At 41.6% G+C, this 27,314-nt stretch overlaps 4 protein-coding genes across 7 annotated transcripts; 2 read left to right on the top strand and 2 right to left on the bottom strand.

Annotated features, from left to right (window-relative positions):
- Positions 1-2,544: 2,544 nt before the first annotated feature.
- Positions 2,545-16,801, top strand: disp2 (dispatched RND transporter family member 2). The gene is made up of 10 exons (XM_084914318.1): positions 2,545-2,904; positions 6,459-6,597; positions 6,695-6,948; positions 7,733-7,762; positions 7,858-7,981; positions 9,258-9,373; positions 9,970-10,085; positions 10,834-10,931; positions 11,162-11,320; positions 11,953-16,801. The coding sequence occupies exons 1-10, from the start codon at positions 2,810-2,812 to the stop codon at positions 15,283-15,285; spliced, it is 4,464 nt and encodes a 1,487-aa protein (XP_084770444.1). The 5' UTR covers positions 2,545-2,809; the 3' UTR covers positions 15,286-16,801.
- On the bottom strand, positions 15,316-19,979 carry rpusd2 (RNA pseudouridine synthase domain containing 2). The gene is made up of 3 exons (XM_084914319.1): positions 18,774-19,979; positions 17,952-18,248; positions 15,316-17,867 (listed from the first exon to the last, which is right to left on the bottom strand). The coding sequence occupies exons 1-3, from the start codon at positions 19,398-19,400 to the stop codon at positions 17,061-17,063; spliced, it is 1,731 nt and encodes a 576-aa protein (XP_084770445.1). The 5' UTR covers positions 19,401-19,979; the 3' UTR covers positions 15,316-17,060.
- Positions 19,980-20,077: 98 nt separating this feature from the next.
- pcmtl (l-isoaspartyl protein carboxyl methyltransferase, like) lies at positions 20,078-23,495 on the bottom strand. Of its 4 annotated transcripts, none has more exons than XM_084914322.1 (9): positions 23,383-23,495; positions 22,449-22,616; positions 22,181-22,285; positions 21,991-22,022; positions 21,799-21,903; positions 21,562-21,682; positions 21,371-21,456; positions 20,900-21,069; positions 20,078-20,765 (listed from the first exon to the last, which is right to left on the bottom strand). In XM_084914322.1, the coding sequence occupies exons 2-9, from the start codon at positions 22,564-22,566 to the stop codon at positions 20,729-20,731; spliced, it is 774 nt and encodes a 257-aa protein (XP_084770448.1). In that variant the 5' UTR covers positions 22,567-22,616; positions 23,383-23,495; the 3' UTR covers positions 20,078-20,728. The 4 variants fall into 4 exon arrangements, with proteins under 4 accessions (XP_084770448.1, XP_084770446.1, XP_084770449.1 ...); XM_084914320.1 differs by lacking the exon at positions 23,383-23,495 and adding an exon at positions 22,933-23,009; XM_084914323.1 differs by lacking the exon at positions 23,383-23,495 and adding an exon at positions 22,933-23,007 and having other exon boundaries at positions 20,078-20,801.
- Positions 23,456-26,425, top strand: ccdc32 (coiled-coil domain containing 32). The gene is made up of 3 exons (XM_084914324.1): positions 23,456-23,690; positions 25,145-25,298; positions 25,696-26,425. The coding sequence occupies exons 1-3, from the start codon at positions 23,456-23,458 to the stop codon at positions 25,883-25,885; spliced, it is 579 nt and encodes a 192-aa protein (XP_084770450.1). The 3' UTR covers positions 25,886-26,425.
- The last annotated feature ends 889 nt before the right edge of the window (positions 26,426-27,314 follow it).

Here is a 27,314-nt window from a genome sequence, read left to right as displayed (position 1 = left end):
TTATGTATGGAATGGCACTAAAGCATATACCTCAAATAAACAGACAACGCGTAGGGTACTATAGGCTTATTTATTGATTGATTTATTTTCATTATAAAGGTAAAAACAATTCAACCACTTACACAATCTGCCCAATAGGTGGCAGCAAAACACCTTTGTGTTCCTACTCACAGAAACAACAACGTGTTTCTATCAACTCGACGATGAAAATAAACAGACACGCACTATTTTCTTCTTCGTTCTTTGTTTCCACGCCATATTTTAAGCCATATTTCTGCTTGCATCTCTGTTTTGAGCCGAATGTGTTTGGGCTACAGATCTCGAAACAGCACTGAAGCTTTAATGAAGCGTTTCCCTTCCCGTCCCCGTTCACTGGCAGAAATCTGCCACAGGAAATTACCATGGCTGTCACCTCAGTACCAGCCTCAAGCCAAACCCTCTCATTATACATGTGTGTCTGGTATCCAGTACAAGTCTGTCAGGCTCTGCATTATGTGGGTATTTGTGTGGCTTTCCCCCCACCCCACCCCATTGTGTGTGTGTGTGTGTGAGAGAGAGAGAGAGAGAGAAAGAGAGTGTGTGTGTGTGTTTTTGTGGCATGCTGAGCAGTTAAACAGTAAGTTAATCAGTGCCTGAAGTCAACAAGGCATTAGCAATGTCAGCTGCCACACAGGTGGATCAGAAAACTCCACGCCAGCGGGCTTTTGTTCAATGTGAGGCCAGCGATTCACAAACACAAACCTGAACACTAAGTTTTTAAAGACAGATCTTTAGTCAGATCAGATTTAAACAGCCGCACCCCCTCATCTATGACTTTCACAGTTTGTTTAACCTAGTATGAATCAGTGCTGACCATCATGAATCACTTATAACAGATATAAATTGGGCCACGCTTTCAGATTTAAAGCCGTAAAACGAGACTTTTCATCTCTCCTACAAAACTTTCTCACAGCCTCCTTTTCTTGATCTTTGGCTTTCTTTCAATAAATTATTCCCTTCTCCCCTCTCAGCGGTGGCCTCTCACAGACAAGCACCCACTGCCATGATTCATATTTATAACCAGATCCAGACCAGCGGCCGCCTCATTAGCACACTTTCACACAGGTCTGCTGTGTCACAGTCACTCCTTTCTTTTGAGTCTGCTGGGCTTTGGCTAGTTCTCTTCTCTTCTCTTCTCTTCTCTTCTCTTCTCTTCTCTTCTCTTCTCTTCTCTTCTCTTCTCTCTAATCAATAACAGCTCCACAGACTGAGGTATGTAAAATCCACACCAAATACTGATTTTTACATTCTACACAACTTATATAGCTGCACTCCCTACTTACTCAGCTATGATTATTCTTATTTAGGAAGTCTTCATTTGTAACTGGCAGGATTTTACGGCACACTAATCAGGATTACCTGGTGGAGGTTATTCTGCTAACAGTGTGTAATGATCATAGAGCAAGGCCGGTGAGTCCTTTACAGGCAACAACACAGGTATTTAAAAGAACACCAGGTCAAAAACCAGACCTATAAATTGAGCTATTGTCTTGAATTGTTGTTATAAGATTGAACTGAGAGTTGTGAAAGAGGAGCTCTTTAAGGAAGTAAATAGGGTTCAACTGGTAAACGTCTTTAGAGCAGTCTCATAGTGTTGAATTGTCATTGTCAAAGACAAAGGAAGACAGACATCTTCCTGCTATTCTGAACAAAAATCCTAATTTCATTTTTAACTTTTGGGACAGATGCTGAAACGGAATCTTAAAAGAGAGTCAGGTATCAAGCAAAATACCTTCCAGGTATTTGAAAGACTCCACGAGACTGATATGAAGATAATTTAAAGGACAGACAGAGTCACAGGTTTATTTAAACCGAGCCTAAAAGTAGGAGCTAAGCCTAATCTTTAGGAATATTATTCACATGTATTTGTTTATTTTTAATTTCAGTGATAATGATTGCATACGTTATGCCACAACGCTTTTCTTTCATTCCGATGAGTCATAAACATCTGGATGTTTTAATAATTCATTATTTGGAGCAATTTGATACATCAAGTTAGCATTGGTATCAAACCACTAAAAGAGATTTCACAAAATCTGGCAAGAATGAAAGGTGCTGTTATTAACGGCTAATTACTGATCTATGAATCATCACTCTCCCAAATGGTATTAATGTAACCGCTGGTTGCAAACCTCTTCATACATAATTTATGAAAGCATCCTTGATTACTGTAATGCAGCAAAGACAATGAAGGGACAGGGCTTAAATCTTTTTTATACATTCTAACTGACTGGTGCAATTTCCACTTACATTTCTAGTAAAAACATGCATTTAAGTGTTTTCCTCTAACTAAAGCACGTCATTATTTAAAATTAATGAATAATGTACTGATTGTCTTAGTCCCTTCCTTTTAAATCGTTAAGGAGGAGAGTATTTCACCCGGCGGTGATTAGCTGTTGTTTCAATTGAATGCAGCATCTCTGCCTGTGCACCTTCATAATGAGCAGCTGTAGCTCCTGTCTGAGCCGCTTAATCAGCCACCGAGGCTCACCACCCTTCACTCGGTGCTCCAGCACCGCGGCCAGTTGGACAGCGACCATACAGCCTCCTCAGCATCACCGGGGCTCCGCCAATCAGAGCGCAGCTCGGGGCAGATTAACCCAAACAGCCCTAGTGCTGCTCTGTAGTAGAAGCCCCAGAAACAAGCGTTTGATCCTCGTGGACTCAGTCCTGGCAGATAGAAAATTAACTGTTTAGTCAACCCGATCTGATATTAGAAGGGATTTATAATTTCTTTAAATAATCAGAAAAAAGGCGGATCGGGAGGAGGATGGATGCTTGCTCAATAATAGGAGAAAGCACGGACGCGATAGTAATGGTTGATTCTCCTGTAGATGAAAAGGAAATTCGGGAGGCATGTAAAAGGTGGGTTGTTTTTTTTTTTTCTTTCTTGTTTGTGGAAACGTCCAAAAGCTTACTGTGTAACTTGATCAGTGGCGATAATGAATGGATGTTAAAAGCAGACATGAAGGTGTGTGAGTGTGTTTTTACCCCCCCTGGCTGCTGCTAGTTTCGCTGAATGGTGGGTTACTGAACCCAGCTGTTTCTGCTGTAGACAGTGGGAACAGTACATGACAGGATTCCTGCTGCTGCTGTTGTTGTTCTTGTGTTTCAACATTACTGCAACAACATATATGCTGCTGTCTTAGTTTTAAGAATTTATATTGAATCACTGCGTTTTCAGTGATAGCACACTCTATATAAGTGCTTTATGATACTCAGAGCTAGTACCCTGAGTGCCTACTTTAATTTACCACCATACAAAAGACCGTTCCCTTTCTGCTTCTGACAGATTTGCAGGATTCAGTGAGCAGCTCATAAATAGTTGGCTGGAGCTCTTTGCGATCTGTTCAGTGTCATCCTGCTGCTTTAGTCAAACTGGCTCTTTGGGTCACTGATGTCACCCTGTCACTCACTTTGTTCTCAGCCTGTAAAAAATCTAATGGATAAGAGGCTTCAAACATGAAAGCAAGGCTGGAAACAGCTGAGACCTGTCACCCTTCAGCTCAGCAACAGGCCACATTATTATTATTATTATTATTATTATTATTATTATTATTATTATTATTATTATTATTATTTCTCTCTCCATGAACACTCCTCACTTGGTTTTGTCGCCTATATGCAGAGACAGAGTATCACATTTTTACTCTAATGACACCTCAGGCTTTTAAAGGTTAACAGTCAGCACTCTGCATACAGAGTGTGCTTTTGCGCAGTTCTTCAGCGTGTCTATATGCGTGATTGTCAGGTTAGGAAATTTTGAGAGACATGACATTGACTGACATCCAGACAGTTGATGCACGAAGCGTGCTGTAGACAAGAAAACAGACAAAGATCTAAAGGGAAATGTTTGGAGAGAGAGACAGAAAGTACAGCTGACAGCCTTTAAGCCATAGAGATATTCTGGTTCCTCCCGGGGCCACCTTTGAACAACTTTAAGGTGATTTTATACACTCAGTTTCCAACTCAATATCACACACTCAGCAGTCGTATGAAGGACTATACCGAAGCGCAAACCTGATTTGTGCTTCTTTTCCACTTCATTCAGAGGGCGAAACATTACAATTTCAACTCTACTTTTTAAAAAATTAACATGATAAATTAGAAGCTTGAAAAATTAATAAACTCTAATTTAAACTATTCATTCGTATGTCATTGTAATGCAAGTCTAATAACAGCCCAGAAATACCCAGCACCTTCCTCAAGTCACAGTTATCAGTTTTTGCTGAAACTGCTTGGTGCTGGCTGTATTTTCTGATGAGTCTGAGATGTAATAATGAGAGGGGTTTCTAATAATTAATGACATGGTCTAGCATCACTGATTATTTATAGTTGTTATATGAGACTTCATTATTTTAAGAGGACTAATAATCTGGCAACAGAGTGTGTGCACGGTGAAAAACGAGCAGCTTTTGTTTCAGCTGTACACTCTGCTGTTCTGATGTAAACTCTGATTTATGAGGTCATGTTGATTTCAGCGCACGCTGCCGGTTTCCCATTTTTGTCCTAGGTGTCGGGAGTAGCTTGGTGACACCTTTTTGGATGTATTTTTGTATTCGTCCGCTGAATTATTGATAAGCTCCAGAATTGAGTTCCTTTGTTAGTGTGTTTGCCTGGGTTGGCCGGCTCTGTGGAAACCATTAAGATGAAAAATCAGGGTCAAACACTGATATCCCACACCCTGTGGTCAAGAGGCAGCCAGGCAGTGTCTCCTAGTATCTTTAATTATATTCCTGCATCAATTCTAAGCTGTAGTGAAACACTGGATGGACTGAGTTTCTTATGATTGCAGTGAAAATGGTCATATACTAATTTGGAGTGTTTACACTCTGAAGTAGCTTCATTTTGTTTGTTTATTCACTCACGTCAGCGTCTAAATAGGTCAAACTAGTAGATGAACAAATGCTTTGCGATTAAGAGCTTCTGAGGACTTTATTATTTAGGTCATAACACAATTTTATTGTAACATGAAGACAAAACTCTGAGGTTTTCTTCTTCACTTGGCTCCACTAATAAACTCCATAATCCCTCTGCTTATGTTTACCAATACAGCAGACTGCTCATCATCATTTGTTCTCCTTATTATGAGATGCAAATAAAGGTCAATTAAGCTCTGTTGACTTACTCTGTCGCCATGGTGACTAGGCAGGAAGTGCGGTTGCATCCAGTCTTGCGTGGAAAAACAAGCATGTGGTTGACTTTAAGGAGCTCATGCCCCCTTTCCTGAGCTACAGCCGAAGGAATACGCAGCTATCCTGTTAGGTCTCTTTATTTTCTGTTGTTTTTATGTAACGTAACCTTGGGGGTAGAAAGTGAAATAAAACTAAATGAATGAATGATTTTAAGGACATGTGATAGAGAAGGAATGAAATATAAAACAAGAGTCTACAGCCACACTGTTAAATTAGTTTAGTTGTTGTTTTTTGTGAACACTGTCTTTATATTTCATGACAATCCACAGAATAACACAGAGCATTAGTGCAGGCAGGCTATAAGGTCAAGCACAGCCAAGAATCCCATTACAAGCCGCTTTGCAACCCACTTTTTTCCTAGCTACTCCTTTTTAACATGAGTCTAAATTAATCCCTATCATCACTGTCATTGTCCATTATCATTACAGCCTGCGCTGTTCTGCTTTTCTTTGTAGTCAGGCCTCGCTGCTGGGGAGGTCCCAGATTAGAACCATGATGCCCAATAAAAATAGAAATGGAAATAAAAGAAAAAAAAAGTGGCTTAAGTGAATGTCATTGAAAAAAACTCAAAGGATCACGGAAGTCAGTAGGACTCATCTTCAGGGAACTAAACAAGCGGTCATGTGAGCCTTTCCATAACTGTGTGGGCTAAAGTGGTGAATGCAATAAACCGACACAGCTATCCACAGAAGAATGCTCTTGACATGACCAAAGACAGACAGTTTTCACGAGAGCTGCAAAATTAGAAAAATATAAAAACAACTACTGAATGCTGCCGTTAGCCATGAACCATCCCTCAGTCTTGTCTTGTGTGCCATCCTAAATAACCACCTACCCCAATGACGGTGGCATGAAGTGAAAAAAGTCTCACTCTCTCGCTCATTCTCGATTCCTCCTCCTTCCTCCTACCTTCCGTTTTAATTGGCCCTTCTTCCTTCCAGTAGCTACAGCATGTTATCCAGAAATCCATTCCTTACCTCATTAGCTCAGCTGGGCTGCTCAATTCGCCGTTGAAAATCAGATGAAGTAAGGCAAGAAGTGCATTCAAGAAACTGAGATGTCAGTCACTGTTTACAAGCTGAACTTTTGCACCTTCATTTGAAAAGAGCTGCTGCTTCTTTCACTGCTACTACTGTCAATCATATCCTCTCTCCTGTTAATATATTTCCATATTTTTATATTTTCATTGACTTCCTCTTCTCCCCATCTGACGTCTCTCCTTAGTGAGATCCCGACGGTTTCTCTGTGCCCCCCTGACAGCTCTGCTGAGGCCCAGTTGACTGTCATCCAGCCTGTAGGGGAGCTATGTGACAGCTGCAGCAGCCTTGGCAGACCCTCTTCTTCCTTTCAGCTCTATCACCAAGTATACCTTAGCATATATAGGGATGCATTAAATAAGGTGGTGGATTTGGGAGGCAGTGACATCAACAGTCATATTGTTATCTTCCTTCCTCCTTTAGGTTCCCCAGAGTCCCCAGCTTCTAAAATGTCCACACTGCAGTCACTGTGGGCCAATCAAATCAAATGCCTGCCACAGCTGTCATTCAAACACCAGCGTTCCTAATGCTGAAGGAGGAATTGTTGTAAAAGTGGGACACAGCTGTGGTTCTGCCCATCAGTCATCCTGTCATGGACCGGTGAGATGTCACTGGCTGCACGGGTCAAATGAAGGCGGGACACAGAAACCAAAGCAGCAACATGTGGTGACAGTAAGGTGTGTTTTGGAAAATATACTTTGGCTTTTTTTGGCTGTTTTACCTGAAAGTAGATAGTGCAAAAGTCATTGTCTGTGTTTCATTTTTTTGTGTGTGTATTCAACGAACTGGATAATTAATGAGCTTCAGTGGTGCCGACAGTCGGATTTGATTACATTAAAGAAAAAAAAAAAGTCAAATCAGCTGTTTCATCCCTTTTCGGCTTACTTGTGCTTGGCCATAGCTTCATACTTAATACATGTCTCAACTACCTTGTGGGAAGAGGTCAAAAGTCACATTTATTTATATGACACATTTAAAACAATAGAGTTGACCAAAGTGCTGTACATTAAAAGCATATTGTCCCAAGAAAACTACACTGAAATCCAGAAAAAATTGAAAGCAATACACAACATTGAAGGACAATAAATAAAATAAGATAACAATAAAATGAAATCAAAATAAAAACAGAGCATGAAATGCAATCCTTTAAGTGGATGTCACACTGCTAAGGAGAATAAATGTGTTTATAATAAAGATTTAAATGTGTACCACCGGAGGATGGATATGAAGATAGGTAGATTATCCCATAGATGTGTTGCTGATTCTGCAAAAGCTCGATCACCTCTCTGTTTTAATCTGGTTTTAGGTTTGTGTAAGAACTGCTGGTTAGATGAGGTCAGAGCTCTTATAGAAGAAAATGAATCAACAAATTTGCTTGTTTTTTCCCACATGTGCACAGAGTCATTATAATGATAATAATTAATTTTTTTGTTACTGATAACAGTTTTCTTTTGTGAACAGGGATGGGGGACTGTACTGTATCCTTAGAAAGTAAGTGTGAAAACCCTTTTATCTTAATTTCATCATGATGATTGTCTTTTCTTCAGCGACACAGCCTGATTCTTTTGCGGTATTTTATTTAACAGTTATTCCCAGGTGATAGTGGACTACCCGTTGGCGGTTCTGATTGGTTGTGCTGCGCTGTTGCTGGGATGCTCACTGGCTGCATTCTTGATTGGCCCACTGCCAGACTTCTCTGACCCATTACTGGTTAGTCTCAAATACATGTGCACACTCACACATTTTAATATTCATTAAATGCATTCCCTAGCTCCAACTACTTAAACCTATTTCTGACCTTAGCCTAAAATCTTAACTCTTTAAAAGAAGTTTGAACCCATGGGGACAACGATTTTTATTCCCATTGGGATGCAGGGTTCACAGAGGAAACATACTAACATATCACTGAATGCAAAAAGGTGACTTATTTATAGCATGCATTCTGAACACATGAAACATGAACACATATATAATCGCGTTTTGGTTATATGGAGGGATTTGTGTAACACTTTATTAGCTACAGATGATTGCAAGAGGACATTGTAGTCTGCATAGTTAGCCCTCTGTTTCCCGCGATTTCATGCTGTTGGTCACCAGTTTTCTTTGCACGCATTGGAAGTGTCCTCAAAGTTGAAATAAGTTTAGCACAAGATCCGCAAACTTTAGAGCACTAAAGTTACGTCTGTCATTACTTCAAGTTGATGAATTTAACTGTGACTTCATGATCTATGCCTTCCACATTGCTAGTAGTCTCTTCCCGAGTGTACATCCTTTATGTCAAAATTTAGTCTAATTCCAATCTTCAAAAAGCAGTTTGGTCCTTATGTTCAGAGAAGGCCCCCATGGTTTGCTTTACAATTGGTTTAAAGTCCCCATTGGGCCTGAAAACAAGAACACTCAAGCCTGTACACACAAGCAATCTTCAAATTTTAATCCTAATTTTCACTTGCTGCAGCACATGTATCTCTACTGTCAGGTTCTGTTAAATCAACAACACAAACATCCTTCACCACCTTAGGCTGAGTGTGGTTAATTACTGTTCTGCTAATGACTCATGATTTCAGCCATATCCTTTTAGTTCAGTCTAATCTCAGATTCAATGAGCCACGCTGAATTAGATCACACTCACACTTGCTGTCATCTTAATTAAATACACCTTCTCACCTTTGAGATGCATGTTTACAGGATAAACACTGATTAAGAAATCATTCTCAAGTCTCAACAAGCGACTCACAACAATGAATCATGAACGGCAAAGCTAAAAACGATTTACATAAGAAAAGAAGTACGATTATGCCAATGATAAGAGTGCTGCTTTCTTTTTAGAAACACCACTCAGTAAAAATATAAGCAAATATTATTAGACAGCATTTAATTTGCTTGATGCTGATTATATCAGTGGATGCATTGTGTTAAATGGTAACAGCATCTATACTGCCTTTCACTGTGATGTCTGCTTGTGTTTGAAAGTGCTCTCTTTCTACAGGGCTTTCAGCCACGAGGAACATACATCGGAGTTCGCATGTCGAGCTTGTCCAAGCTGCAGGAGAACACTGGCCCTGGGAAAAAACTGTCTCTTTTACCACAGCAGCTCAGTAAAAGGTCAGCAGAAGGTTTTAGTAGAGTGAAGCACAGACTGCACCACTGACAGACGCACAGATGTGCTGCTGTAGAAATGGATTTGAGCAACCTGAAGACTGATAACATATTATTATAATTACTTGCAGTAAAAGCTTTGGCAATAGTGACTGTATGCAGACACACTACATACAGTCATTACAAAAAGAATGCACACCCTCTTTCAAGTTCTGCTTTCTGTATTGGGAAATAATAAAACAATAATTAATTTGGGCCTTACTAAGTTGTGTTGGATCCTTAAGGTAGAGTACAACCTGAACAGTGTGTAACACAGGGCTAACACAGAGTGGTAGACAACCATTCACACTCTCACATCTACCTCTTATGGAAGTTTATGGAAGACAAATCCAAGACAGAGGAAGACTGAATGTTGGACTTTAACTGAATCCTAACTTTGCAGTATTCCCACTGAATGTATAAATAAGCAGCATGAATAATAATGGAAAAAAACAGCTAGTGTCTATTGTGCTTATCTCAAGTGCTAAAATAAATATTGCAAATTAAAAAATGTTAAAATCAAAATGCTAAAAAGGGCATATGTCTGGTTTTATATGTGTTAGATTTGGAGGAACTCTCAGCAGAGAAAGTAGCAGTGGCCACGACACCTCCAAAGCTCGAATGAAAAGGATGCTGGCCAGGGACTCCACTCTAGACACCTTCCTCTGCGATTCTCCAGGTGAGAAAACCCTGATCAGTTTAAGCTTTTCAGTAAAATAAACTTTTAAGTTTTTAAAACTTAAACGAATGAAATCTCGTTGTTTTCACACTGTAGATCTACAAGGGTTAAGAGTAATATGTATCTCTGCTGGCCATGACAAACTAAAAGTTAGAAAATTAAAGGGAGATAACTATGCATGTGTGAATGCAGCTGATTCATTTCAATTTAATCCACCTCTATAAACTGTATTTAAAAACTGTGAATGTTGGGAAAAACACTGGAGCTTAGTAAAGAGTCATTAGCGGTCTCTGCAAACTTAGAATGAAAGCACAACATAAAAGCGACCACTTAAATACAAGTTCACAAAGAAAAGTTGCAGATCAAATAAGTTTTTGAGAGCTTTTCTTTGGGAATGGTATTCCTGATTTTCTTCTTTAAGCTCTGCTTTGATATCATTTTCTGTTAGATCAAAGACTTCTTTTTAAAATACGGAAAGCTCCCTAAATAGATTTATTAGCAATCCCAAGCCCTGAGGTTTGCATTTTATTGAAGTTGGCTAATTTCTATTCACATCCAACACTGACGCCAGAATAAAACACACAAAATATGTAGTTTTCTTGCTTTCATCCCTATGGGTTCATACCTCAGAGCCCTTGACAAGGGTCTGCAAACATTCTGAGCATTTCTGACCACGCCTGTGAACTGAGGAATCACGGCTGGTCATCTTGTTCCTGTATGGTGACTCCATCTGTCTCTCTCCACACAGGCGAGCGTTTTGCCCAGCTGGTGTTTCGATCAGAAAACTCAGCCAGTCTCTGGAGTCTGAAGGCGATCCACGCCATGTGTGAGATGGAACAATCCAGGGTTCGTCATGTTCTACTCACTCCTTTCTGTCAACTTTGCTGAAACATTTAGTCATCGTCTCCTCTCTCTCACTTTTTCAGTTTAATACAGTGGCTGTGTTCCACATTTTAATCCATCTCCTCCAATAAAAATCACTCTACATCCTCTTGTGTGAAATTAGTTCTTTTTTTTATGAAATAGCTTTAAATCTGGGCATGCATTCAAAAAAACCTTTGCCTCCTCTGAAACAGATTCGCTCCCAGGCCCAGTTCCAGGACCTGTGCCAGCAGCATGTGAGGGTGAAGGCTGAGGGAATGTCCAAGAGCGGCTGTTGTCCAAGCTGGTCTCTGGGGAATTACTTGGCAGTCCTTACTAATGCCTCCCGCTGCCTCAGCCTCACCTCACAGCAAGTACTGAAGCTTTCTTCTCATTTTCAAAATTATAAAACAAAACAAAATAAAACAGGCAAAGGGATATCAGCTCATCAGACCAGTCCTTTTTATTTTGTAAATTCTACTTTGTAGGAGCACGTTCTTGTCACGTTCAAGAAGACATTTGAAAACCTGATCTTGTCCTCAGAGTTGTTTGGTAAAGTAACCCAAGCAGAAAGTTGACCATTACAAGCTTTTAACTGCACCTCCAGTCATAATAAGCAAAAATCAAATTAAACCATGTTCAGTTTAAATATACTGTGTGTGAAATCTCACCTTTAGATGTCAGTAGATGGCAATCAAGTGCATAATCGTAGCTACGGAGGCCACTGCAGGGCAAACAACTCTGGCTGCTGTTCGTCTGTAGTGAGTGTAGTTGGTCAGTCGACTGTTGTCCAACTGAGGACATCAGCTGGTAAAGCATTATTATGCAGATATCCCTGTGACGTGGCATTTAATTTTCTTTCAGAAAGAAAATGTGCTTATTTTACAAAAGGTTAAAGGAGCATGGATATGTGTGAGCAATGCAAACTCAGTGAGCACTTAATTATACCTCAGTTCTGTTGTGTTATCTTGTGGTTTTACTTTCCATTGCCTTTCTCTCATACCAGGTTTCTGAGTCTCTGAACCTTCTGCGGAAATGTGCGCCATACTATCATGAAGGACATCTAGTTGAAGCCTGTGCCCAGAGACCCAAACATGGCAGCTGTTCCTCGGTTCCCTCCCACTGCAAACAATCCCGCGTGGTGTTCCAAATCCTGCACTTTCTGCTTGACAAAGACTTTCTTGGACCGCAGACTGTTGAATACCAAATTCCCACACTGAAGTACAGTCTTCTTTTCCTACCTGTAGACAAAGGAGAACATATGATGGAGATATACATGAATAGCCTTGAAGGCAGGGATCTAACCTACAATAATACGACTATTACTGGCATAGACTTTGGCATTAAGCAGGCTCTGTTTGAGTATTACCTGACAAGAGATTCAGTTTACCCTGTCCTAGCTGTTGTATCACTTCTGTTCACTATGGCTCTATACCTCCACTCGCTCTTCATAGTAGCGCTATCTGTAATAGCAATCACCGGCTCCCTTCTAACATCCTATTTTTTCTATAAAGTAGCATTTCGTCTGACTTTCTTTCCTCTGGTCAACCTGTCAGCAGCTCTTATTCTCTTGGGAAGCTGCTCCAATCAGGTTTTTATCTTTACTGACTTTTGGAATCTGCAGCTATCCCAAAATCCTTCAGCTTCCCTGGAAAAGCGAGTAAACAGAGCTTTGCAGGAAGTTGGCTATTTGATTTTAGCATCAGGGCTGACCTCCAGTGCAGCTTTTTTCTCTGGTTATCTCAGCAGCATCACAGCAATCAGATGCTTCTCCATTTATCTCGGAACTGCCTCTTTAATCAGCTCCCTCTTTGCATTGGTGTGGCTGCCGTGTTCGTTCATTCTGCGTGAGCGCTACACAAAAATGTCTTCTGCATCTGCGGCAGTGCAAGGATGGAACCCCTGCTGCTCCAAAAGCACTGGTGGCTTTTGGGACACGAGTTCACGCAAGAGATGCCTCTTCAGCCTTGGGCAGAAGCTGAGAGAATTAAATCGTGGTCTCACTGACACCTCCAATTTATTATTTCTGAAAATCCTGCCCTGTGGAGTTGTAAAGTTTAGATACATTTGGGTTTGCTGGTTTGCAGTGCTCGCTGCTGGAGGCATGTACATGTCATGCATAGACCCGGGCATGAAGCTGCCAGCTCTTGAGAGCAGGGTCACCCAACTGTTCCGCTCCAGTCACCCATTTGAGCGATATGACGCAGAGTACCGTCACATGTTCATGTTTGAGAGGCAGAGAAATGGAGAGGATAAGCTTGTTACGTTGATGCTTGTTTGGGGCATCAAACCGACTGACAACGGAGACCACTTTAACCCAAGAAGCAATGGCTCTTTAGTTCTTGACCCTGACTTTAACATGAGCCGACCTGATGCTCAGGTTTGGTTGCGGGAACTGTGTGGACGGGTTCAGAACCAAAGCTTTTACTCTCCTTCATCACCTGAAGATAAAGATGCAATGACAGATAATATCTGCCTCGTAGAGCAGCTAATACACTGGATATCTGTCAGGAGGTGCTCAGAGAGCGATGACGCCCTTCATTTCTGCTGTAATGACATCCCATTCCCCTACCCTCCCAGCGTTTTTGAGAACTGCCTAAGCATGATGCTGGCAGAGAGGTATGCCGAGGGCCATCTGGCACACAGCGGAGGGGTGTACTTCCAGCCAGATGGCAGGGTTGCTGCCCTCGTGCTGGCATTCAAAACTACATACTTCTACAGCTTCAACTTTAGCAGAACCAGTGTTTTTTACAGAGAAATCCTGACATGGTTTAACAGAGAGATATCAGGAGCGCCACAAGGGCTGGAGAACGGCTGGTTCATCAGTCAGCTGTCTCTTTTTGACCTGCAGCAGTCTTTAAGCTCAGAGACTCTAGTAGTAGCTGGCTTTTCAGTAGCACTCACATGTGCTTTGCTTCTTTTAACCACATGGAATATTCCACTGAGCATATATGGAACAATAGCCGTAGGAGGCAGTGTGTTTGTCACTGTCGGCCTCCTTGTTCTTCTTGAATGGCAGCTGTGTGGCACAGAGGCTCTGTTTATATCATCTGCCGCAGGGCTGTCAGTCGATTTTATTGCCAACTATTGCATATCCTACAGCTTAGCTCCACATTCAGATAAAATTGGGAAAGTAGCACATGCCACTAAAAGGATGGGATGTCCTGTAGCAATAGTTTCTGGTGCTTTTTTCTTCATAGGGATCATCATGTTACCTGCCACGGCCTTGTTCTTCAGAAAGCTTGGGATCTTTCTGTTTTTGGTCAAATGTGTAGCGTGTGGATTTGCAACCTTCTTTTTCCAGTCCCTGTGCTGTTTTTGTGGACCCCAGAAAAACTGTGGAATGATCACGCTGCCGTGTTTTTCCGACCAAACGGACGGTATGCTTTCTTCTTGTTCTGAGCCTGGCTCTTTGTCAACTTCTGCGGCTAACGGGGCATTTGGTAAATCTAGAGTGAGGAGGAGTTATGACAAAGAAGCAGGCGGTTATCTCTATCCCAACCATCGTCAGCACAGGCAGAAACAGACTGCAGGAAGTGGCTGCGGGAATCGAGGGCCCGAGCAGTACGAGCTGCAACCATTGGCCTATCGCCTGAGTGACAGCTTTGAGAACAGCACCTGCACCAGTAAACTGTCAAACCGGCCCTCTGTGCTTTCTGATGAGATTGAGTACTGTGAGGGAGATGTGGCAAGGAATACCATGGATGGGGAGAGTGAGGAGACATGTAGCCATCAACAGAAAATCTGCCAACCACCACCAGCCGTCCAGACCTCATCTCCTTACAAAGAAAACACTCTATGCCCACCAGGCCTGGCTGAAGAAGATGTAGCTAAGGACAAGTTGCTGTGTAAAACCTGCAGGAGTCAGTCTGTCAGGGTGAAACACTGGAGCAATACATCATCCTCATCGTCAAGCATGGAAGAGACCATCATCAGCCATACACTGGAGACTACTGACCAGTCATCACTCTGCAAGGATGAAAATACCTTAGGGGAGAGGTGCTGTCACCCTCATCGCTCACATAAAGGACGTCACCTCTCCCTGTCTCAGAGCTCCTGTGAGGGTCTGGAGGAGTCCTGCGAAACGTGCCTCAGTGACATCGAACCAGGATCTTCAAACACACAGCAGCAAGAAGGAGAGACAGAGGTCCACTTACAGCCAGGACACCTTAATGGGAGGAGAGATGCACTTCGTCTCTCACTGAAAGAAATCGTTTATGAGACTTGTGGCAAGGGTCGCACCAGCCACAGCGAGGAAGTGGTGATTTTACCCAACAGTAAGCCAGACTTACCAGATGTTTGGATAAAGAGAGACGGACAGCGGGAAGATACTTGTTAAAGAAAGCTGGAGAAAATCTTGAAAACACTGTGGATCTGACTCTTAATTTATACATATAAAAAAATTAAAAACAAAACAACTGAACTTATACAATCACAGTTGATGGAAAAGGAGCATACATTGTTACATTTGTATATTACACAAAGGAAATACAAGCCAACTGCAAATGTAACACGACAGCATGTTTGTCCAGTGTTGTTTCATCGTTTGTTACAAATGAGGTCAGAGCATGAGCGTGTCTTCAGCTAAAGGTTAAAACTGAAAGCATGACAGCAAAAGATGAAGCTTTCTATCCAGCCACAGTTTTGCACAAATGCCACATTTGAATATTAACTGCAGCTCATCATCGACACAGAAACTATCCGAGTGCTGCACCTGCTGCCTGCAGAACTTACTTTGTGCCTGGAACTTTTTAACTTCTGAAGCTGGACGCTCTGCACAGACTGGGTTTCTCCAAGCTGGGATTGACCCCTATGAGCCATATGCACTCATAGATTTAAATGTGAGATATAGAGAGACAGAGCTGCGTGGGGTGTGCCTGCGCGCAAAGCTGCAAACAGCATGACTCATGAGCATGACTCAATCATTATCACGTTTAGAGAAGCAGACAACTGTCAGTGGGTTCTGCACTCTGTGGGGAGAACATGTACAGTATGTCTTTTGTGATGATAATGTAGAGAATCACTAACCTACAGTTCGCAGTGTGTATCATGTGTGGTGTCTTGGCTTGCTTTTAATGTTTCACTTTCAAATTAACGGTCATGCTGTTTATTCTAGTGTCAGTGCCAAAACAATGTAATGTTCACTCATGTGCTGATTTCCAAGGGGCAAAGTGGTGTCTAACAGACTTAACACTAAAGTTTATACACTTAAGGTGCATACTATTCAGGATCCACAGATGTCAGTAAGCCTTAGCAGAATTAGGAGGAGCTTGAATTTCTGTTTTAAATGCAGTAATTGTACCATCACAAGCAGCTGCATCAACAGTCAATTTTCCATACAGATCTTGCTGCAGTGTTAAGAGAAACTCCTGACAGGCGACCTTTATCCACACTGCAAAGGATTTAACAGTATTTATGACATGAACGGCATGTGTCGAATGTCTTTCAAACGATTGTTTCAAAGCAGCTGAAATTTTGTGATGTGCAAAAAAAAAAAAAAAGTGTCCTAAGAGTAACATGTATAAAACAAAGAAGTGTTGAAGGTGCAGTGGCTGTGATTCAGCGAGGACCTTAAGAAGAAAGATTTGCCATAAAATGTGCCTATGAGCGAGGTTATTTTCAAGACTTTTCATTGCAGAGGTGTTTTTGTCACTTGATATCTTGACTGTATAATCAAACATCTTTAACCAGCCTTCACTTTGGGTCACTCAGCAGAATAACCTTGCCTTATAGACAAAGGTAATCAATCACAGGCTTTCTATAAACAAAAAGATAAAAGGTCACCACCACTCTTATTTATAGCTGTCAATGTTGATTTTTCATAAAAATGAAATAAAACATTTTATTTTCCTGCAGACTGGCTCTCGATTTATTTCAAATGTTCGCTGTGGTACAAGACAGATTACAGACTTTGTGGATAATGTCAAATTAAAATAGACCTCAAGGTGAAATGAGAACCACTCCAATCTTAACTCCTATTTGCTTTCAAAGCAGCAAAACATTTTTGTTTTTGGTTCTAAATCAAAAAAAATTAAAAACCAAAATCTCTTTGAGGATTAATGATTGTCTAAAGATTAAATGTCAAAGCCGTCAGCAGCGTTCATCTGGTCTGTTCTAATCTGCCTCCACCCAGTCCTCTTTTGCCCAGTCAGGTAATTGTGTGGAATATTCGAAGTCAGGTCCTTTGTAGCGTAAAGCGTGAAGATACATGATGAGTTCCTTCTCTGTGGGGTCTGGCCGCACTAGTTTACATTCACTACATAGGTGGTCTGGAGGAGTTTTCTGACTAGAATCATTTGCCCCAGTTTCATTTCCATGTGATTTGACTGGTTGAGGGTTCTGACAGTCTTTAACAGTGTTGCTGTCATTTACTGCCTCAATGCAATCTAACTTCTTGTCACTGCCACAAGCATCTACCTGTACTGGACAACTTTCTCCGCTTTTGTCAGATTCAGCGGTTCCAGCTGATTTGTCCATTTTCTCAGAGGCTTTATTTTTGTCTGCCTTGTGTGCAATGCCAATGCAGTCATCTGCAATGTCCAGCATGTTAAAATTTTCCTGAGAGCGATGTTCTTCAACCAGCGCCTGCAGAAGCTCTTCATCACTCTTCCCCACAAGTCCCCCCTTCCCTCTGTGAGGACCCCAGGCTGATGACCCATAGACAGGATCATTAAGGATGGGAAAACCCAGGTACTGAAGGTGGACCCTGATCTGGTGTGTGCGACCAGTAAGGGGTAAACAGCGGACCACACTTGTTTTTCCGTTAAAGCTAAGCCTCTGGAAGACGGTCCGGCACTCCTTTCCTTTTGGGTCAACACGACAGAGGCCGATTTTGAAAGAAACAACCAGGATGGGTTCTTCACAGATCACCTCATCCTCTGGAAACTCCCCCTCCACTCGGCAGACATACTCCTTTTCAAGCTGAAAGAGACAGAAGATGTAAGGAACCTGTGGAGACGTTTTGAAAACCGACTCGCACAAAAGTGCAAAACGTGCTCAACATACCTGTCTGTCTCTCACCATCTGGTCCAGTTTCTTAGAGGTCTCAAGCGTCCTGGCAAACAGCAAGACTCCAGAGGTGAGCCTGTCCAGCCTGTGGACTGTATGCAGCTCAGAGATGCCAAACTCCTTCCCCAGAATGAAAATCACCGTGTTGTGGCGGAATCGGCCACAAGGGTGCACAGGGATGGAGGCAGGCTTATCGACCACAAGCACTTCGCCATCATCTACCAGAATCTCCAGTGGTCTGCCAACTACAGGGGGCTCGTGGCGGTGTACAGTGTTCCTCAAGTGATCATTATTCTGTGCACGGTGAGGGAAAAGTTAAGTGTTTGCCCACCTCAAGCAAGGCCATCCAATACCATCAGGTGACTATTAGAAATCAGAGTATCAAGATTTGGATAGCTACCAATTTAATGACATGAAGGGTTGTTCTTTACAGCTACCACATGTCAAATATTTGATCCTTTCAATGCAAGCTACAATATTGAACAAAAGTAATCAGATTTTACTGACTGATCATTTGGCAACATGAATTTGGTGAATAATGTAGCCATGGCATAAAGTCAATACCTTGTATTAGTATCCCACAAATGGTAAATGGCCTGTATTTGTATAGCGCTTTACTAGTCCCTAAGGACCCCAAAGCGCTTTACACGTTCAGTCATCCACCCATTCACACACACACACATTCACACACTGGTGATGGCAAGCTACATTGTAGCCACAGCTGCCCTGGGGCGCACTGACAGAGGCAACTGTCAGCGCTAACTAGATCCCGTTTACCTCCCCCTATTAAAGGTTATACTATGGACTTATGAGACTTACCCTGAGCACCACAGATAGATCCTCCACAGGTGTCTCGTTGAGGCGGATGCGACCCTCTTTAGCGGCCTTCTGATAATACTCAATGGACTCAGCTCTGAACTCATTCTTAAACACATCCAAAAGGCTCTTTCCAATCCACCGACCTTTGCAGTAGGTCTTAAAGTCAAAGTAATACGGATAGACTTTACGAAGCCCAGCCTCGAAGTAGTAAGACGTCTCGTTGAAATGCTCTTGGCTAAAGCTCACACCTGGGTTGCGTTTCTGCGGTGGGGGGATATATCTCTCGCCCGGACGGAGCTTCTTCCCACCGGCTCCTCTCCGTCTCTTACCTCTGCCGCTTGTCTCTTTGTCGTCCGTGTCGTCGTTTTTGCGTTTGCCGGTTTCTGACGCCTCTCCCTCCGTAGTTTGTTCCACGGGCACCGGCGTGTTTACATTTCCCGGTGTTCCCGACTCAATACCCGCCTGCTCCATAGTCCAGCTGCTCTTTCTACACTGTGGAGAATTAAGAAAACTCAGAAACCGATTCGCTTTCTCGCAGGCAGAAACAAAATAAACTCCGCGACAATGAACGTCACACTGACTCAGAAAGAAAAATAATAAGCTTCCAAACGGCACCCTCATGTGCATCGCTCGTTAGCTAGAGGTCCTTCTCGCCACACGCGCGCGCCGTGATGACGTTTGTAGTCCAATCGGCGCTCCCTGAAGTTTAAACCAAACTATCAAACACAATCCTGCATCCCATTTTGCACTTAACCATTAAAAGTAGACTGTTTGTTGTTATTTATGTGTTATGTATTATTTTTGTCATGAACTGTATTTTTTTTTTGTTACAAATTAAGTTCTATTCACACGAAATATAAATGACAGTATGTTTGTGTTTGTTCATGATCATGTTTTTATGCTCTAGTCCTTGTAGCTTCTCACGATACCAATTCCCTTAATACTTCTTTGTGCCACAAAGTGATTTTTGATGTGTTTCTTAATGTATAATGTTTGCCTATATTTAATAGACTGTAATTAAATAGATTTATGAAGTTATATATAAATTACCTGTTTTGCAAGTGTCTTTAAAACTCTGTGTTACTGCACCTACATTATAGTGATATGAGTTCGTTTTTACCCTTCAAATGTTCTTTTTGGCTCAATTAATGTATAATTCATGACAGATTATAGGCCTAAAAGACATTTAAAATAGTTTAAATACAGGAAATCACTTTATGGCACAGCATCTCAAAAAAAGGCTTGTTTACCCCAGTTATGTGTTTATTTTCAGTCTTTTTGGAATAACAGCAGTCACTAAAATATTTAATTACTTGGTTTTATTATTAAATCCAATATTTACATATGATTACGTTACTTATATGATTCCGAAAATGTATCAGATTATTATGTTTTGGCACAACTTCCTAACCCTGCTCTATAATTACAGTGTTACATGTGATTTATTCTGCACACACATTATATTGTTAAATGAGTAAGAAGCATTCTTCCCACAAAAATATATTACTTTGTCAATTTGCTAAACGTTTATTAAAATTCCCAGGTTTGAACTTTTGCAAGTATTACTGCATATGTATCCAAATCATTCCCACACACAATTTTACCATCCATCTGAAATCAGCACAAGCATTCACATACCTTAGAGCTTTTCATGCTGTAATCTCAACAAACCCATTATTACACTTCACAAACTTCCCCAGAAATAATACTGTGTACAGCCCTTTTTTCCCCCTGTGATCTACTGTACTTGCATCACTCTAAATGAATCACAGGATTCTGGGAAGAAGCTAATCAGTAGACCGCTGGAGACTTATTTAGTCATTCATTGTTTTATCGCTCTTGGAAGACAATCTGGCCAGGCAAACAGAGCAATATCCTCCTTTCATGTTGCTAGGTGACAACCTAGCAGAGCAGGTGGTCCTTAAGACAGAAGCTCAGTTGAACTATAAGAGGTGTTACAGGGCCCCGGAGACGCAGCACCAACGCCACCTCCTGCAAGGGCAACCACACTGCAGTCAGAGCTCACCTCTGGGGAAAGAAGGAAGGATAGCAGGCACAGGTGACTTCCTCATTTTTTGTGTAAGAGTTCAAGGGGTTTAAGGCTTCTTTTTTTTTTTTTTTCTTACCCAGGCCACTGGTGCCTCTTGTCAGTCAAGGGGACATAAACCACTCCCATCAAAGCCTTCTTGAGGAAGCTCCCGTCACTCTGCCGATCATACTGCTCTAGCACCTGACTGCCACCATCAGGGCCCACTGGGAGAACCAACCGCCCACCTGGTTTCAGCTGCTCCAAGAGCTTCCATAAGGAAAGACGGGATTTAAAAAAAAAAAAAAAAGTTTCATACTTTTTCACTTTATTCATGGCATTAATTCAGCGCAGTCTGTCTTTAGAATGCATTTCAAGTACCTTCGAAGCTTAACATACTTGATAAAGTTATTTTAGAGACAACTGATTGGGTTATAATGACTGTAATATAGCTGTAGATACACCACAGCCTTCTGTGCCTTGTTTGCAGGCTTCAGTTATAGCTGAATGAGTGCCTTATGCCTATTTTTATTGCATTTTATTCTGACAAGAGTAAAGCCTGTGTCCTTACAGCCTTAGGAACAGTGGCTGCAGCTGCACCAACATGAATGGCATCATACGGCGCTCCATCTGGGTAGCCGAGTCTTCCATCTCCCACTGTGGACATACCCAGATATGAATTGTATTTGTTTTGCAGCCACGTGCTTTAAATCTCAATAAATAAAAGTGGCATGAGTTTAAGTTTGAAGTCTCCTGACTCACCAACTAGTTTGATGCGTCCAGAGGACAGCAGCTCCGGGTCGTCAGCTTGAACATTTTTGATTGACATCTGAACCAGTTCATCGATGTGTTCAATGCCAACCACTCTACCCGTGGGCCCTGTCTGCATATAATGGTAAAAAGCAGCTGTTTAACCTCTGTTACATGATACATGGGTGAAACCATCTAGCTAGTGGTGAGATTTAGAAAGAAACTTCTCAAGTTTTTAACAGAATTTACCATTCTTGCAAAGCAGGCGGTGAGATATCCACTTCCTGAGCCTACATCCAGTGCCGACGCTCCTTCAGTTAGTTTGTCACTTAGTAGCTCCAAAGCATGAGCATGCTGTCGAGTAAGGCCAGCAGGAAAACTTCTGTTAAGTTTTGTTTAACCATTTAGTCCTCCCAGCACTGTTCAGTGTTTGTTACTCACCATGTGTGGTGCACTGATGGTTGCCCTGTAGCCTGTAATTACAAAATTTCATAACAGAGTCGCAGCAGATCTTTCTGTATAAAACAGCTATTATTCAACAATGCAATGTGATGAAAAAACCCAGGCTCTTGTTATTGCATTGACAGTAACATGCATTTGTGTGTTTAGAAAGTGCTTCTGAAATAAATACCTATGGATTGGGGAGAGTCTGCATATGGATAGTCTCTCGAGTAGAGTCCTCTGTCAGTAGCCAGCATGGCATTGAACACTCTGTCACTCTGGATCACGCCATGGTCTGGCAGAAAAAGAAGAAAAAAAGAGGTATTGATACTGAGTTGAATGAATGGAGATGATGACTCCAAATCAACCTGTGCAACATGTAACTACAGTCCCAACCCTCAAGAAAGTCAAGAAAGGTCACAAACAACAACAAAGATATCAAAGCTCAAACCCTTTACCCCTTAGCCTGCTGATAAGCTCTGGATTTGTTTTGCCGCTGGACATCCACGCCATTGTCCGGGACAGCAGCACACCCATGGGGACTGCCACTACTGCCAGGCGCAGCGCCGCTCGCATCTCCTACACCGAATCTCTCTGCAGGGACGCGATGATCAGCGCTTGTAACCCTGAGTACACGACACACAGATTACTGTAAAATGCATTCAACGGCCTGGCTGTATTCTCCGCGTGGTAATCGAGACGGCAGTTTAGGTCATTTGTAAGATGTCCAAATGTGGCAGTGCAAATTCACTAATTACAGTAAACTTGACAGACAGACAGCGAGCGGTACAGCAGCACATGTTACGGCTATAACAGCAAGTTTACGTTACACTATAAGCGGATACTATCATTATACCGTTGCAAATGATTATTGTGCTTTTTTTAAAATAGTAAATACCCCCATATAAACGAATTCAGTAGAGGCCGGTAGCCCTTGTTTACCTCGGTAGCTCAGCCGCGGTCACTTCCAGCGGAGACACATTTCCTAATCCCCTCCTCAGCAAACCACAGCCCAATGAGAAACTAACCTTTTATATGTGAAGCCCAAACTAACCAATCAGCTCTCAAAATTGCTTGACGGGCGGGTACAGCGTCTAATCAAATATATCTGAAAGAGGAAGTGGGCTGTCGGTCGTTTAAGGTTGTAGATCATGGATATGGTTAGCTAGCAACGCTAAACTTTAATCATTAAAATAATATATCTGCGTTAATCATTTCTAGCCTTTTGAGGTTTTTCCACACAGGTAAGTTATGTTTCTATTCTTTATGGTAACAAACTGCTCGAAAAACGTTTAAATGCACAGTAATTATCCATGTAGTTGGTCAGTAACCAGCTTAGCCGTAAATGTAAACCGAACCATCAGCTTTCTGATTTGTCTTAATTGTATGTACCTTCCAAACATCTCACGCAAGTATCGCTCAAAGAAAAGGGTCTTAGTCCCTTTTACCCAGTGGGCGCACCAGAATGATAGACGACTTCGAGAAACAGGAGGTTCGGTCCAGCGGGGAGCTTTGGTCCGAGATCTGCTCCAGCCTGCCGGAGGTGCAGACTGAGGCGACCCCGGAGGGCAGCACAGACTTCAAAGACTCATTTCACCCGCCTGTGCAGGTTAATGGACAAGCAAATGGGACAGATACCAGTCCATCTAGTGCCAAATGGGAACCCATGGAGGATTCTGAGATTTACATAGCCACTCTAGGTATTTCCTTTTTTTAAAAGCTTTTCAAGACTACAGACTTCCTGTCATGTCTCCTCGCTGTCTGTCAGCAAGAGGCATGGAAATGATAAGATGCAAAATGAAACCAGATAGTTTTCTTCAGCATAGCAGGCTTGAATTGCCTATTTATTCTCCATGTTTTTGTAGTGGCTGACACATTTGCCTAACAAGTGACGGATCCCTGGTTTGATCCCAGAAGGAGACACAGATCCCTCTGGGGTTGGGCCAGGAAGGGCATCCGGTGTAAAAACTGCTGATCAAATATCCTGTGGCGACCTTTTGTGAATAAGGGCGTTCCAAAAAATATGGCATGTGTCACAGATGCGTCATCTGTCAATTATTTTATTACAGCCTTCCGCTGTTTAATGTTCTGCCCCATACCATGGTGCTACATATAACATATAAAAGACAATCAATACAGGACTACATAAAGTGCAAGTGTGCAAAAACTGCAAAAAACTAAACCAAGACAGTGCAACACCAGACAGAATAGAACGATACAGGCACAAGACAATGCAGACACAACAATGCAATAGAAAAGCGCAACAATGACAGCGAGTTGTGCAAAAGACTGAGCATTGTGCAAAATGTAACTTGGTGTGTGTGTGTGTGTGTGTCAGATTGTGTAGATAAGTGCTTGAGGTAGTGATGTGTGTCAGTCAGTGTTCAGGAGTCTGACGTCTGGGTGGATGGAACTGTTTCTCAGTCTTCCAGTGAGGGCCGTTACCTCTTGCCAAATGCAGCAGGGTGACGAGTGTGTGTGAGGGGTGTATGGGGTCCTCCACAATACTAGTGGAGGTGTCTGTGATGGAGGGAGGAGAGGCTCCAATGGTCTTCTCAGCTGTTCTCACTATCTGTTGTAGGGTATTGCGCTCAGATACGGTGCAGTGCAGTGCAGACAGTGATGCAGCTGCTCAGGACGCTCTCGATAGTCCCTCTGTGTACCTTAAAGCGATAGAAATAAAACTCATGGGGGGAAAAAAAACTGAACCATGAACAAAATGTTAAAAAATGACAACCAATAAAAATAAAAAACTATAACTACTTTAACATTGTTACAAAACACTTGACAGTATGTACTCACACATGATTAAAAAAGACAAGATTGCTGCAGAAGGTGTTTTTTTTTTTTTCTTTTTCTTTTTTTTCCTCCTAATCAAAGAAAGATCAGCACTTATTTATTTCTCGTGAGTTAAATGTTTTATTTGTTCAGTAGGTGTTCTTAATTTTCATCTGAAATAAATTCATTACATCCGTTACAGCCTAACCAGTCCTTTAACCCCTAAATGGTTATTTTGCATATCTGCTATCTTTGCTGGCCTTATATGACACATTGTACCAAAACTCACACTCTTCTTTGATTCTTAATTCAAAATCTATGTCGTAACTTTGATCCGAGCTATAAAACTGACATTTTTGGCTACATTTCGCTCCAGAAAACCGCCTGAAGAAGATAAAGGGCCAGTCCAGTGATGTGACCTCCAGGGACATGCTGCACTCCTTATCTCAAGCCAAGAAGGAATGCTGGGATAGGTTTCTACACGATACCCAGACCTCAGAGCTCTTCCAAGGGGGGGACATGGATGAGAGGTAGGACATGGACATGATGTGAAAAATCATCCTGCTGGAGGAGGATTTTTTTTTATTTTTTTTTTATAGTCATTGCATCTTTAGATGTGATTGTATCATTTGCGCATTTCTTTCCTATGTCTTTCTAACTTAACATATTACAGCAATAACTCATCTCACTGTTTCCACTTTTCCTTAAATTCAAGAGACTATGTGGCATTTACTCATCCCAATACAAAATTACTTTAATCTTTATCTTTCAAAGTGTCTAGTAGTTATCTGGAGATGGCCTGCTTCTTATCTTAACCTCTTAAGCCCCAAGCCTAACTGATCTCCTGCCTTTTGCCCCCGCATCAGGGGGCGTTGGGGCTTAAGAGGTTAACACCCTAAACTATTTGTGCCCTTCATCCCTTTGCAGTGCTCTCGAACACTTCAAGAGGTGGTTGATTCCAGAGAAGGTGGCCATCAGTGCAGAAGAGCTGGAATATCTCCTGAGGCCCTCTCAGAATAAGGAATCAGCAGAGTCAGACCAAATGCAAAACGGAGAGGACGCAGAGGCAGAGATGCAGAAACCGGATGAAGATGATGCTCACCAGCCAGAGAAATGAGTGAATTAAAATGGTAACATGGAAAGAAGAACTTACTTCCTATATAGTCGGTAAACGTGACTTCCTGCTCTCATATTGTGTCATTGCAGTGTTTTGGCTAAAGCCTTTGTTATCAGCGATTATAGCCTCTCATCACTGTCTGTATCCCCAGCAACTGAGTGTTAAACACTTATTAACTCACATGCATTTTGTCCTCTCTATTCAATGACACTGCACCTTGAGAACACCTAATAAAGAACGTGAAATGATACCTTTTTGTCCTCTAGCTGTAATCCGTGTCTCCTACTATGTTTACGAGAATGGCTCTTAACTACATATACTACATATTGAGGACCATATGTAGCGTCACATGAGAAGTGATGTTAACGATGCATTCATTTGTCGAAATGTTATTTTTCTGTCATTAAAAGGCTGACATCATAAATTAGAATGGATGTGATTCAGTCCAGAAAAATATTGTAACATACTGTGTAACATTTTGTTAATTTCATGTAGAAGTTTTTAATGATGTTTCAATAAAATATTTAAAAAAATGGTAAATGGTATTGTGTTCATTTGTCTGCTTGTTAGCTCCAAGGACAGTGTTGTTGAATTGCTTTAGATTTTGGGAGTGAAAATGCTGGGTCTGGTACAATATGGCGTATCATCAAGGGGGTATTTTAGGGCTTAGACGTGCAATGTGGTGACAAATGAAGTGCACTTTCTTTCAGTTCTGAGATTTTATATACCAGGACATAATAAAAAAAAAAAAAAAAATCATCTGATTCTAACCAAGTTAAATCATTTAAATGTAACTTTAAATGAGCAACAACACACCACATATGAGACTTTTTCATTACTTTTTAAACCAAGCTATGTCAAAGTGTGTGTGTGTGTGTGTGTGTGTGTGTGAAGTACACCACATTATTCAGTAGCTTGCAGAATCCTCTTCAGTGGTACAACAAAAAAATATTTTTTTTGAATTTATCATTCTCTCCAGGATATGAGAGACTGATAAAGTGTTGCTTCAGTTCAGTGAGATTTGCAGGCATTCTTTATGTGCAGCTCTCTTAAGGTTCAATCAGGTTGAGGTCTGGACTTTGACGTAAAGTTGCTGCTGTACTAGGGATCATTGTCCTGTTGGATGACCCATATTCTTAAGCTCTCAGATAGCTTCACATTACTCTAGAATACTTTTTTACAAAGGAGTTTATGGTGACTCTGTGACAGCAAGGTGCTCGGATCCTGTGGCTATAAAGCAAGCCAAAATGATCACCCCTCCACCACCGTGCTGATAGTTGGTATGAGGTATTTGTGCTGATATGGTTGATTTTTGCCAAAAATGCAACTGTGCAGACATTTCCACTGGTCTCACCTGTCCAAATGACATAGTTCCTGAAGTCCTGTGATTTGTTCAAATGCAATTTTGCAAACCTAACCTGTCCTGCCA

This window comes from Perissodus microlepis, chromosome 19 (genome assembly GCF_051167445.1).
Source record: "Perissodus microlepis isolate ML-2025 ecotype Zambia chromosome 19, ASM5116744v1, whole genome shotgun sequence".
NCBI classification, from domain to species: domain Eukaryota; kingdom Metazoa; phylum Chordata; class Actinopteri; order Cichliformes; family Cichlidae; genus Perissodus; species Perissodus microlepis.
The sequence above is the reverse complement of the archived record's forward strand: the minus strand, read 5'-3'. Positions and strand labels throughout refer to the sequence as shown.

What these genes read in the sequence shown, in the direction of transcription:
- disp2 (XM_084914318.1), top strand. Translation starts at nt 2,810, where the DNA reads ATGGATGCTTGCTCAATAATAGGAGAAAGCACGGACGCGATAGTAATG. An exon ending in ATTCGGGAGGCATGTAAAAG is followed by an intron (nt 2,905 to 6,458) that starts GTGGGTTGTTTT and finishes GTCTCTCCTTAG; the next exon opens with TGAGATCCCGACGGTTTCTC. An exon ending in ACTTCTCTGACCCATTACTG is followed by an intron (nt 7,982 to 9,257) that starts GTTAGTCTCAAA and finishes CTCTTTCTACAG; the next exon opens with GGCTTTCAGCCACGAGGAAC.
- rpusd2 (XM_084914319.1), bottom strand. Translation starts at nt 19,400, where the DNA reads ATGCACATGAGGGTGCCGTTTGGAAGCTTATTATTTTTCTTTCTGAGT. An exon ending in ATCTATCTGTGGTGCTCAGG is followed by an intron (nt 18,249 to 18,773) that starts GTAAGTCTCATA and finishes CACCGTGCACAG; the next exon opens with AATAATGATCACTTGAGGAA. An exon ending in AGATGGTGAGAGACAGACAG is followed by an intron (nt 17,868 to 17,951) that starts GTATGTTGAGCA and finishes TGTCTCTTTCAG; the next exon opens with CTTGAAAAGGAGTATGTCTG.
- pcmtl (XM_084914322.1), bottom strand. Translation starts at nt 22,566, where the DNA reads ATGCGAGCGGCGCTGCGCCTGGCAGTAGTGGCAGTCCCCATGGGTGTG. An exon ending in AGACTCTCCCCAATCCATAG is followed by an intron (nt 22,023 to 22,180) that starts GTATTTATTTCA and finishes TTGTAATTACAG; the next exon opens with GCTACAGGGCAACCATCAGT. An exon ending in TGGACGCATCAAACTAGTTG is followed by an intron (nt 21,457 to 21,561) that starts GTGAGTCAGGAG and finishes GTATGTCCACAG; the next exon opens with TGGGAGATGGAAGACTCGGC.
- ccdc32 (XM_084914324.1), top strand. Translation starts at nt 23,456, where the DNA reads ATGATAGACGACTTCGAGAAACAGGAGGTTCGGTCCAGCGGGGAGCTT. An exon ending in GATTTACATAGCCACTCTAG is followed by an intron (nt 23,691 to 25,144) that starts GTATTTCCTTTT and finishes ATTTCGCTCCAG; the next exon opens with AAAACCGCCTGAAGAAGATA. An exon ending in GGGGGGGACATGGATGAGAG is followed by an intron (nt 25,299 to 25,695) that starts GTAGGACATGGA and finishes ATCCCTTTGCAG; the next exon opens with TGCTCTCGAACACTTCAAGA.